This window comes from Penicillium soppii (assembly GCF_028829465.1).
Source record: "Penicillium soppii strain IBT 18220 chromosome Unknown utg000006l, whole genome shotgun sequence".
NCBI lineage: Eukaryota > Fungi > Ascomycota > Eurotiomycetes > Eurotiales > Aspergillaceae > Penicillium > Penicillium soppii.
In genome coordinates this window covers 4,487,717-4,499,248 of record NW_026643236.1, presented here as the reverse complement: position 1 = coordinate 4,499,248, position 11,532 = coordinate 4,487,717, and the positions used below count along the sequence as shown (strand labels likewise).

The following is an 11,532-nucleotide window of genomic DNA, read 5'->3' as shown; positions in this document are numbered from 1 at the left end:
CAAGTCTATAGTTGTTGGGGGCCAAAGGTCGTATCGTCAGACAAGACTGAGTTTTCTGGTTCTCATAACGAACCATTATCCATTGTTGCCCCCCAAGGTTGAATGGTGGTACGTTGGCGTATTCGCTTTCGTGATGACAGCTCATGTGGTACGCCCGAACTTGGCTAGGATCTCGGAATCTACCTCCACTGACGCCCTGGTGGAGACATGGAAGACGTCTAGAAAGGATACAATAATAATGACCATGTTTAGGCATACCAGATCGAGAATGTACGATACTGTGTGGGAATGTGAATGGAAGTTTTTTCTTTTATTATGCACACTTGTTCTTGGAAAACCTTCATATATACTCATTAATCAATTACATAGCTACATATGTATGCAGTATATGCTATTTGAGGCTGTAAGGTAGATCACAGGATAGCTTTGACACATATCCCACGCAAAGAGTCATGACGATCCATTCGGCTACCCGGCAATTACAATATTGCACGTATAGGGACTATTGCGCCCGGAAACAGACTCAGCCCTTGAGGCTTAGAAAATGAAATAACGATCCATCGAAATACAATGAGTATCCAATGAACATCCAACACTACTTACAGCTGATGTAAACGAAAATGAAAGTAGTGGACTCCAAGTGCGGAGAAGGTGCAGCTCTCGCTCTTGTTTACTTCGAATTATATATAAACCCTTGTCAACCCCCCTTCCTATCCCTTAATCCACTCAAATCTCCAACTTGAACGCTTTTCTTCAAACTTCCAAATTAATTACAATGTCCACAAACGGTGCAAGCACCAGCAAGGCCCGCGAGGAGCCTGTAGTCGATCGGAATGATCGTCAACAATACCTGATCAATGTTCAACCCGCCCGCCCCAATGAACTGCAGCCTAAGTACGCGCAACGCATTCAACACGATGATGACAACCCTGATGCGCACGGCTGGTATGCCGGTTTAAGTAAGTTGCACAAATCTGATTATGCATGAGTTTCATCCTAATACCATCTAGTTCACGGTCTGGGTGAATGCATCGGTTTCTTTGGAGCTATCCCCTGCTGCTTCTGTTGTCCCAACCCCTTCAAGCCTGTCGAACAGGGTGCAGTCGGTCTGATTTCACGATTTGGACGGTTAGTCCTCTCCAGCCCCTGATACTGAAGTCGCATATCACTAACAAGGTCCTCATAGTTTCGAGCGATCGGTCGATCCCGGTCTGGTCAAAATCAACCCGCTCAGCGAGCACATCATTACGGTCGATGTCAAGATTCAGATTGTCGAGGTACCTCGCCAGGTGTGCATGACCAAGGACAATGTCACTCTCAACCTCACGTCAGTCATCTACTACGAAGTGGTCTCTCCCCACAAGGCTGCTTTCGGTATCTCCAACGTACGCCAAGCCCTTATCGAGCGCACCCAAACCACACTCCGCCATGTGATCGGAGCCCGCGTCCTCCAGGACGTCATCGAGCGCCGTGAGGAGATCGCCCAGTCAACATCTGAGATCATCGAGGAGGTAGCCTCCGGCTGGGGTGTCAAGGTGGAGTCGATGCTCATCAAAGACATCATTTTCAGCAATGACCTGCAAGACTCGCTCTCCATGGCTGCGCAGTCCAAGCGTATCGGTGAGAGCAAGGTTATTGCGGCGCGCGCGGAGGTCGAGTCTGCCAAATTGATGCGCCAGGCTGCGGATATCCTGTCCTCGGCTCCGGCTATGCAGATCCGGTACCTGGAGGCGATGCAGGCCATGGCCAAGTCTGCTAACAGCAAGGTTATCTTCTTGCCTGCCATGAACCAGACCGTGCAATCGCAGCTCAATGTTGCTGACAATGCCGGTGAAGGGCCTAGCAACTACGGCGCCACGTCTCAGGTGGATGATGGATTCCAGCGTGCGATGAACGCCCGCGTTGTCGAGGACATCTAGATGTGCTGATGTTTTGGCGGATTGCTCACCCTTTATTTAATTGGTCAATGTTCCTCACGAAGTATGCCTCTGTTTGTGATTTATCTTGCTTTTCGCTCCGAAGTGGACATTGTGAGAAGGTTCTCTGGTCTGCATATTCGGGGCTTTACATGTACTTCTGTATTATGGTTGGACGCGATTGGACCAATGACGATACCCACCTTCGTTTGCTGCTAATGTGGCAGTTTAATGTCTTTGCTATTTGCTTCGAGATCTAATCACGAGGCTAGCTTAATATCAATGCAATTGCTGTGTATTATCTTTTCCAATCAACAACCATAGCCCACGGAAGGCTTCCGCCTATATTATAGACGCGGAAACTATTGAAAGATAACCCAACTCTACTCTACCCTTGCCACCTCTCATAGATACACAACGATGTGAACCTTGTCAATGCGGGAGGCATACCAATGGGAAACTCAAAACTTACGGTAACAAAACAAATGCTCACAGTACTGGTAGTGCGTTGACCGTAGTTAATAGGGGATCGCTGGTTGGAAGGGCATCGGGATCATCCTCGGCTGGGGTGATGTCGGTGGTCAACTCAAGGCCAAACATCGTGGGTGGAGTCAAGCCAGAAGAGAGGCTTCTCAGCCATACTGTAAGGACGTCTCATTCTCGTGTATAAGTGCGTAACGGACATGTTTACTAGGGGCGGTAGAGCCCGGCTGGATCTTCATCAGGAAGCGCACGTGGCGTGACTGCAGGATTTGCGTCATTGGCGCTAGCTGCTGAAATAGATGGCTCGATTGTTCAGCCTACTAACAGAGCGCCTCTCTATGCACTCAAAGCAACGATCGGGCTCATCCCAACGGAGGAAACGGCCCCATGAAGCTCACTTACTGACAGTATCGGCAGGATGGCTCGATCGCCGCCGATCTGGCTGCGCTCATGAGTACTTCACTAATAACACTGAATTTTCTAGTTCCCTTACTGGTTCTTGGGAAGGACAGCGTATTGGATTTGTGAAGACGACATTCTGGAGTTTTGTTCCCTCCATCTGCGATCTAGAGCTTGCCCTATCAAGCAGCAGCGGAAAGGGCTTAAATAAGATGGTGCCAAAGCCATCTCTCAAGGTGGTGGCACTGTCGAGCAGCCCTAGATCGTGATTGTAGATCACGACAGAGAAAGCATGGGATGTGTACTTGAAGGGCTACGAAGGCACTAAAATCCATTCCATTCATACATATGTACCCATAATCGGGGAATTTGTGAGGCTGTGTGGTTGTTCAAAGGTGCTATTATCGGTGATCTAAGAGTCTAAACGAGGCTATTCAAAATTATGACCATCGGTATAATTCTGACCTAGCCAATAAGAATATGCGATCATTACCCCTATTTCTGGCAATTTATATGGGGTTGAATATGACCAATGGAGGAAGAGTGGACCGTATTGGCGGATTTTACCCGACTTTGCGGATCTACATTGTTTTGAATGATTTTATTGTTTTTTTATAATATGTCTATTAGACCGAGAGATCTTGGGCTTCTAGTATTTACAATCGATTAGGCCATTAAGCATGAATCAAGACCAATAAAGAAGAATGCTAAATTTGGCTAGGGTTTAGGGGGCAGTGTACAGCGCACGGTGAGGCTTCGCGATTACTAGAAGGAAAAAATCAAGAATAAGCACTAACAACAACAGTGGGGGCTGGAAATTACTCGCGCTATAACTACTCCGTAGGTCAAAAACAAGTCCTTTTCCGTTTGGGGGCCAAAACGCATCTTCAACCCTGCTTCACCCATTGTACAGCGTATAGTGTCGACTGAGCAGGTATCTGCAAGCATGACATCCACTACGCCGACTCTGGTCGCGAGGGCGACGACTGATGCGACGGATACCATCACCACCCTGGCTATGTCCAGTCGCTTCACGCCACCCGCTTCATGTTCGAGCTCGTGGACCTACGAGCCATCAGGAGCAAACGGAATCGCAAATGGTCTGCTACTACAAAATGCCGTTGCTAGCGACAATGCCGATCCTGCATGTTTCCCGTCTGGATACAGCCAATATGAGAGAGTTGAGCCATCTATCGTATATAGCCCGGGCTATTGCCCAGTTGGTTACACCTCAGCCGATCTAGTCATTCGTGACCCAATTACCACTGCTATCTGCTGCCTTTCGTATGTAATAACCCAAAAACCAAACAAAAGACCCGTCAACTGACACCGATGTCGCAGAAACTTCGATTATTTAACCATACTCACGAACGGGGGCAAAACATACGCCGGATGCACAAGCATGCTCCCAAAAACAAGTTCGACCATCGTTACGGTTCGCCAAGTCACCGGTGAAAGCACACAAGTCTCTGGTCCGATCACCATGTGGGCGCAACCAATCCAAGTACAGCTCCAAGCATCAGACTCGAGCCTGTTCGTCTCCGCAACTACAACATCAGGATCAGCAGGCGCGACACGCTCGTCCACGCAATCTGGAACAACTAGTACATCAAGCTCAGGATCGGGCGCCGCATCATCGGGCGCCACATCGGACGCAAAATCAAGCGGGTTGTCAACAGGAGCAAGCATCGGCATCGGGGTGGGTGTCGGCTGCGCAGCGCTCATTGTAATTGCCGCACTGGCATTTTGGTTGTTCCGCCGGCGTCAGGCAAAGAAAAACCTTGCCGCAAACCCCTCCTACCAATCTGTTCACCCAGAAGCCAGTGAGCTCGGCGGAAGCTCGCAGGCTGCTCCATCACAAACTGCTCCGTCCAGCACAATGGCCAATACGACTGCGTCTGAATTGGAAGGAACAAACGGACCCAAGCCCATCCATGAACTTTATGCATAGTTTGATTTCTGTATATAACTATACCCCTTTCTCGTTCCTGCAACGCTTCTGAATCGCAAGTGCCAATCGGGTCCCTGCCTCTGTACAGCATGGGAACATGTCAGTCCAACTAGGGAGGCTTGGCTGCATGGGATTTTGTCGCGCTCGATTTTGGTTGAAGTCTTAGGAGTTTTCCCCTGCGGTTTTCGGCCCCGGCCCCCAACTCGAAGTATTTATTGCACAGCCGCAGAATTAAAACATTTATAATATAGCTTGTTTACCAATATCTAGGCCCCTCGCCTTTTTGGTTTTATTTTGTCTTTGACCGAAAATATATCGAGACCTGTTGTATAATGCAGTTGGATGTATAGAACGATGAAGAAACCGCCAAATCCAGGGACACAATTCCCCTTCTCTTTCCTTTGCACTTTTATATTCGTCAACCTAGTAACATCTGTCTGCTACTACCCCAGCGGAATCACCGCGCTCAACCCCATCTACCAACCATGTATCTCCATCAGCGGCACGACGAGCATGTGCTGTGCCAGAAATCGCACAAACCCAGCTGGCGGAGATAGTGCGGACGGAACAACCTCGGACGAGTGCCTCGCGAATGGGCTGTGCAGGAACGTACTCAAATACAACACCAGCGACGGGCAATGGTTGACGAATACCACATACTGGCGGAATCAATGCACGAGTGAGGATTGGACTGACAGTGGCTGTTTAAATGTCTGTACCAAGACTAAGGTATGTAGCATGCAGGCTGCTGGAATTTATTTTGGAATGAATATTGTTGATTTGCATGGTTGCATGGCGGATAGCCCGAGTGGAATTGGCTGATTGAAGTTAGACACCAAATGGCGGATCGGACAACACGATCAAGATGACCTCTTGCGACGGAACGGATAACTCAACGACATGGTGTTGTGGAGATAATACTTCATGCTGCAACACGACTTCTGCAATCACGATAGCTCAGAAGCTGGGCGAGCCCACGCCAACATTGTCTTCAGTTTCGAGTTCAAGCTCCACCTCGATCTCAAAGTCAAATTCCACGCTTGTGTCTAGCTCCACCAGTACTTCGACACAATCGACCGGTTCATCTTCTTCACATCTGTCATCCGGTGCCGTGGTCGGGATTTCTGTTGGTAGCGTTTTGGGAGCCATAGTGGTCCTTGCTGTGATTACCGTCTTTCTTATACATCATCGACGAGCGATGGTAAATGGAAATGGGAGTGGGTTGAAACTGTTATCGAAAGGCCCTAGGTCGAATGCTCAACTCCAAGAGCTGGAGGACCGTAGTCGGACTGTTGCACACGAAAAGGCGTCTGGTCCACAAGATATAAGAGCTGAACTGCCAGGCCATTCGGTGCAACCTGGAATTAATTGAAACATTGCACAGAGTGCGAAAAATATATAGGACATGCCTAGAGCATAATGATCATTTATCTCTTTGTTTACTTTGAATATATAGATCTCATACCTAAAGCGGTTAGAGCTACTTCCTAAAAGGGAAACGCGTTATATGGGGAAAACAGAAGGCGGTCGGACGCGGAGATATCGATTTGTCCCCGCGGAGGCCAGCTCTCTCTTGGGATTTTGAAGATATCAACAAGCAGAATAATGACAACACAAATGTCTAGCTCGACACGTCGAGAGGGCTCTAGATCTTCAAACCAGCCCGCATCTCCCAACTTCGCCGACCCCAACTTTGACCCAGCCGACTTTCTCAACGACTCTCTATCACCTTTGACTGTGGCATCATTACAACCTAATGCCTCCCGCACACAAGGATCCGTATCCTTGACGGAGCTCTCCGCACAAGTGCAATCTCTCCTCTCCCAGATCAACGCCCAGAATGTCCGCCTCTCGAGCACATTATCCCAACTCACGGATGAAATTCTTCGAAGCGGTGGAAGGCTAGCCTATGAAGTGGAGGTGCTACGGGGCGAGACAATTAGCCTTTCGGAGACTCTGACCGAGGTCTTGCGCGATGACATAGCCAAGTTTGTCCCAGAGTCATCCCCGGACGAGCGCAAGTCAGAGCAACTAGAGGATGCGCCAAACGAGGATGAGACGGAAACCACAGAAGAAGAGAAGCCACCCGCCAACCCGACCGACCCAGAATACATAACAAACCTCCGTACACTGAACCAAGTGCGATCTCGACTCGAGGATGTGGTACAGATCTTCGGCGACGCAATGGAATGGCCCCTCCCTCCCTCCGAGATCTCCTTTTCTTCGTCATTCATCTCTGTCTCAGGACCGGATCTCGGAGCAGATGGACATGACCGTGAAGAAAAGGGCCAAGAAATGATGAAAAAGCTCCGGACGGAGGTGACAAACCTACTAGACAGCGAAGGTGGAGGAAGCGCCGGGTTGGAAGCTGCTAACCGTCGCGTGGAAGCCCTCCGGGTACTAGCAACAGTCTGGAACAGCTCGGCGGAGGAGAAAGCTCGCAATCGGTTCGTGGATAGTCTCGCGAAGATTGTAGAGGACCGACGCCGCAGTCTGGACCAGGCTGCCGAACAGAACCAGCGCGCCTCGTCCAAGTCTAGGCCTGAAGCTCGTCGGGATAGCGATAGTGGTGCACCAGCCGGTGGGCTCTTCCGGAACTTGCAGCGCCTTCGTGAGGAGATTTACCTGGAGTGAGAGTCGAGGTGTACATATTTGGGTTTGAGATATGAGCTGGTTCTCTGTAGACAGAGCCCAATTGTATATATAGTATTACATTTTTAATCAGTACGGATTTCATATCCACCGGTATCTACAATAGAAAACATTGGAACCCGTAATTAAAAGGTAAGTGGTATGAATATCATGACTATCATGACTGTCATCTTAATGAGGTAACTGTAACGACCCCGGAAGCGGCAGCCCGCACTCCACCTGTACCACTGCGGTTATTTAACGATTGCGTATTTCCCGCGTGGCCTCTCAAATACTTATTTTGTTCCTGATTCATTTCAAAATGTTCCATATTGCTTAACTCTATATTTGAAGAATTAAATTCATGATGGCGTCGGTCGGCGCGCCACTGCCATTTCAAGATGCCAAGGCAACAGCTTCGACGGTGTTGTCGCAGGTCTTCCACCGTCGCCCACGTACACAAAGAACCAAGGCAATTGCGCTATCAGTGATCGCATTACTATGCTTTCTTTTTATGCTCCGCTCTTCTTCAAAGGTAAGCGCTGATCGTTCCTTGCTCCACCACGTACATACCGCGATCGTCAACAGAGCTGACAATCCAACCCAGCGAGCCAACCCTGACTTCTGGACCAAATTTCCCTCTCGTCACCCTTTCCCCGAACGACCCGAAGATGCCAGGGTCATTTTACCTCCCCGAACCGATATCAATGTCAACCATACCCTCCCCCATGATCTGGACAAGCCGAACCCGCGCCTCCACGTCCTGATCCCAGCCTCGCAGGGCTCACGCGGTGTCTGTCGAACAATCACCTCCGCCATGATCCTGGGGTACCCGCCGCCGACATTAATTGGGTATGGGGAAGACTCCCCCGGAGCGACTGAGGCCGAGCGCATGGTGGATCGGATCACTCGCGCGCGCAATTACCTCCGAGACAGCAAGACCGTGCATGACCGGGACTTTGTGCTGATGGTTGATGGCTTGGATACGTATTTCCAGTTACCGCCGCAGGTTCTGGTGGAGCGGTTCCAGAGTATCATACGGGCGAACAACCGGAAACTACGCAAGAAATTTGGGGTTGTGAATGTCGAAGGGCAAAAGCCTGGCGCCCCGTTGGAGAGGATCCAGAAGTACAGCCAGCGGGTTGTTTTTGGCGCAAGCAAGATATGTTTCCCTGGGTTGCTGGACGACCCTGGTTGCGCGAGTGTTCCCGAATCATCACTTCCCCCAGATGTATATGGCTGGAAGACAGACAATTATCCGGATGGCTCCTTTAATCGACCCCGGTGGTTGAACCCGGGAGCGGTGATTGGGCAAGCTGCTGATTTGCGTTTGATCTATGATGAGGTCTTGCGGCAAGTTGGACAGCGCTCGAATAAGGCTGGAGACTACAAGGCTCTGACAGAGATGTACGGGCGACAGGAGGTGATTCGAGAACTGGAGCGACGGCGAACAGTCAGCGTATTCAAAGACTGGATCTACCAGATGGTTGGCATTTCCGATGCCTCGAACATCACCGGGATTAGTCTCCGGCTAGAGACAGGCCATCGCTATGAGTACGGCATTGGCGTCGACTTCGAGTCCCAGCTCTTCTTCAACCAAATTATGTCCCGCAAGGATGTCGAGTGGGTGAATTTCAGCAATATCACCAAGATGTCCATGCTGCAGATGCAACACGGTGTCCCGCGCGAACACCGCCTATTGCTGCCGCAGGACATCGCAGCTCTCCCCAACCCATTCAACCAGTCCCGGTTCGCGAAGGAGTCAACCCTGCGCCCAGTATGGAACGCCACACTGGACAAGCTGCCCAATCCATACGAGCATTCCTGGCACAACGTACCGCTTATGACAAACCCGCACTCCGCCTCTGTGCCCGTGCTGGCCCATTTAAACGGTGACGCCAAGCTTCGCAATACCTGGTGGGAGAATATGTGGTTCTTTCCCTGGGGCCGCGCCCTTCTGCGGAAATACGTGCGCGGCGCACACGGGTTCGATACCGCACAGTCCTCGCTTCTGGGCGGGCAGGATTGGCTGGAGGTGCGTGGGGGTCGTGGAGGGATCTGGACTGATAAGGAGATTTGGGTCACCATGCACGAGGTCTGCAATGGCCAGGAAAGAGATCTCTTTGATGATGGCCTTGGTCTTTGGGCGAAGGAAAACGACGACCCAGACGCTCCGGTGTATAACCAGTATGGCAGTCTCATTGCCGGGAAGGAAGACCCTAATGCAAAGGAGGACAACCTGTGGTTCTAGTGAACTTGGTTACGTTGATTTGCATCGCCAGGGAAGAGGAATCTTGGATTCTAGTTCGATTCTCCTACTACACTACCCGCTTGTTGCCACACCTCATTGGGCCCAAAGCTATTATTTCGGACCTCGATTTGAAGGCTTTCCCCCGGCCAGCTTGAATAAACCCACCATGAAAGGCCGGAAATTTCATGGATAGAAGAAGTGGCATGTATGATTATGCCAAAGCGCTGACTTTTCCCATTTTGCTATTTTGCATGAAAGATAGCTGTGCATTATTGAGATTGAGATTGGCTTGCATTCTGCAGCGATGCAATGCATCACATATCACTCGACTGGCGTTTTTGGATATGGATATTTTTGGACTGTTTGATACCACCAAGCTAGACGCAACCTCAAAAGAAGCTGGTCTTTTGCCGAGACCTACGTATATTGGAATAGAATGAACAACTTGCACAATTTCTGCATCTGCAATACCCACTCAATTTCAACTCAACGACTACTGCAAAACTCCTTTCTGGCTATGGGTATAACTAGAACAGATGTTATGAACAGGGTGGTATTGTATTTTCATCATCTATTGAGGTATACTGAGTCCCTTGAACTCAGCAGTAATGTTTGCGATTGCCTTCTCGACAGGAAGTCTCTCCATGGAGCTTGCACCATAGAAGCCATGCAAGCCACGAACCCTCTCAAACATGAACTTGGCATCAGCTGGCGCAGCAATTGGACCGCCATGGCAGAGAACAATAATCTCCGGATTAATCTTCACAGCCGTATCCCTGATAGCCTGGACCTCTTCGACACACTGCTCAAGCGACTTCCCAGTCTTCGCACCGATAGTACCGGAAGTCGTCAAGCCCATATGAGCAACGAGAATATCAGCCCCAGCATTCGTCATAGCAACCGCATCCTCAACATTAAAAACGTAGGGCGTAGTCAAAAGCCCCAGCCGCGCCGCCTCTCGAATCATGTCAACCTCCTTCGCGAACCCCATCCCCGTCTCTTCAAGATTCGCCCGGAAAACACCATCAATCAACCCGACAGTTGGGAAATTCTGCACACCCGCAAAGCCTAACTCCTGGAGCTGTTTGAGGAACCGCGGCATCAGTCTGAAAGGGTCTGTGCCGCACACGCCAGCTACAACGGGTGTGTCCTTCACAATGGGAATCACTTCCGCTGCCATTTCAACGACCACATCGTTGGCATTGCTGTATGGCATCAGGCCTGCGAGACTGCCGCAGCCGGCCATGCGGAACCGTCCGCTGTTGTAGATGACAATCAAGTCGCCGCCTCCGCTTTCTACGGATTTGGCGGACAGGCCGATACCTGGACTGGTGAGCTCGGTTTGTGGCTGAATTTGGCAGATAACTTACCTGCTCCGGCACCGACGATGGGCTTTCCGGCTTGGATGTGACCGCGTAGGCGGGCCAGGATTTCTTTGCGGTCGGTTGGTGGTGCCATGTTGTAGTTTTGGCTGGTGGGCTTGTGGATAGGATGTATAAGGCTAAGTTTGTCGAGATGGAAAAATTTTAGGGGAGTCAGCCGAACTTATAAAAGTTTCAGTATGAGTTCTCGAGTCGGAATTGAAAAAAAACCGGATCTTCAGATCCACTAGACAACGAAACGCAGTCATTCATGCACTCGATCATGATGTCGTGCGGCAAAAGGCGGAGCGGAGCGCGGAGTTAAGGCGCGGGGTTTCTGTGCGCTTCACTTTCACCTTGCAATTTACGGTCTGATATCAGAGCGCTTGTTGAGGAATTATTTATTACAAATCCAAACATTCCAGTACTGCCATTATTACTCTACTTTGGCTCTTTGAATCAGATATCGCGATAGAAAGACATGGGGCTGGTATTTTGTGTCATGAATATCGCACTATGACTCTCAGATAGATCCAATAA

General features: G+C 50.0%; 7 protein-coding genes across 7 annotated transcripts; 4 read left to right on the top strand and 3 right to left on the bottom strand.

Annotated features, from left to right (window-relative positions):
- Positions 1-775: 775 nt before the first annotated feature.
- Positions 776-1,919, top strand: N7529_009084 (slipin family protein; the record flags this gene model as incomplete). The annotated part of the gene is made up of 3 exons (XM_057244611.1): positions 776-959; positions 1,011-1,128; positions 1,187-1,919. 3 exons carry the CDS (start codon positions 776-778, stop codon positions 1,917-1,919), a joined length of 1,035 nt encoding a protein of 344 aa, XP_057096149.1.
- Positions 1,920-3,744: 1,825 nt separating this feature from the next.
- Positions 3,745-4,749, top strand: N7529_009083 (uncharacterized protein; the record flags this gene model as incomplete). The annotated part of the gene is made up of 2 exons (XM_057244610.1): positions 3,745-4,082; positions 4,140-4,749. The coding sequence occupies 2 exons, from the start codon at positions 3,745-3,747 to the stop codon at positions 4,747-4,749; spliced, it is 948 nt and encodes a 315-aa protein (XP_057096148.1).
- A 423-nt stretch (positions 4,750-5,172) lies between these two features.
- On the bottom strand, positions 5,173-5,651 carry N7529_009082 (uncharacterized protein; the record flags this gene model as incomplete). The annotated part of the gene is made up of 2 exons (XM_057244609.1): positions 5,173-5,440; positions 5,620-5,651. The coding sequence occupies 2 exons, from the start codon at positions 5,649-5,651 to the stop codon at positions 5,173-5,175; spliced, it is 300 nt and encodes a 99-aa protein (XP_057096147.1).
- A 55-nt stretch (positions 5,652-5,706) lies between these two features.
- N7529_009081 (uncharacterized protein) lies at positions 5,707-5,898 on the bottom strand (the record flags this gene model as incomplete). Its single annotated transcript, XM_057244608.1, has 1 exon — positions 5,707-5,898. One exon carries the CDS (start codon positions 5,896-5,898, stop codon positions 5,707-5,709), a length of 192 nt encoding a protein of 63 aa, XP_057096146.1.
- A 456-nt stretch (positions 5,899-6,354) lies between these two features.
- On the top strand, positions 6,355-7,383 carry N7529_009080 (uncharacterized protein; the record flags this gene model as incomplete). Its single annotated transcript, XM_057244607.1, has 1 exon — positions 6,355-7,383. The coding sequence occupies one exon, from the start codon at positions 6,355-6,357 to the stop codon at positions 7,381-7,383; it is 1,029 nt and encodes a 342-aa protein (XP_057096145.1).
- Positions 7,384-7,747: 364 nt separating this feature from the next.
- N7529_009079 (glycosyltransferase domain-containing protein) lies at positions 7,748-9,631 on the top strand (the record flags this gene model as incomplete). The annotated part of the gene is made up of 1 exon (XM_057244606.1): positions 7,748-9,631. One exon carries the CDS (start codon positions 7,748-7,750, stop codon positions 9,629-9,631), a length of 1,884 nt encoding a protein of 627 aa, XP_057096144.1.
- A 571-nt stretch (positions 9,632-10,202) lies between these two features.
- Positions 10,203-11,089, bottom strand: N7529_009078 (TIM-barrel enzyme family protein; the record flags this gene model as incomplete). Its single annotated transcript, XM_057244605.1, has 2 exons — positions 10,203-10,954; positions 11,002-11,089. 2 exons carry the CDS (start codon positions 11,087-11,089, stop codon positions 10,203-10,205), a joined length of 840 nt encoding a protein of 279 aa, XP_057096143.1.
- Between the last annotated feature and the right edge of the window lie 443 nt (positions 11,090-11,532).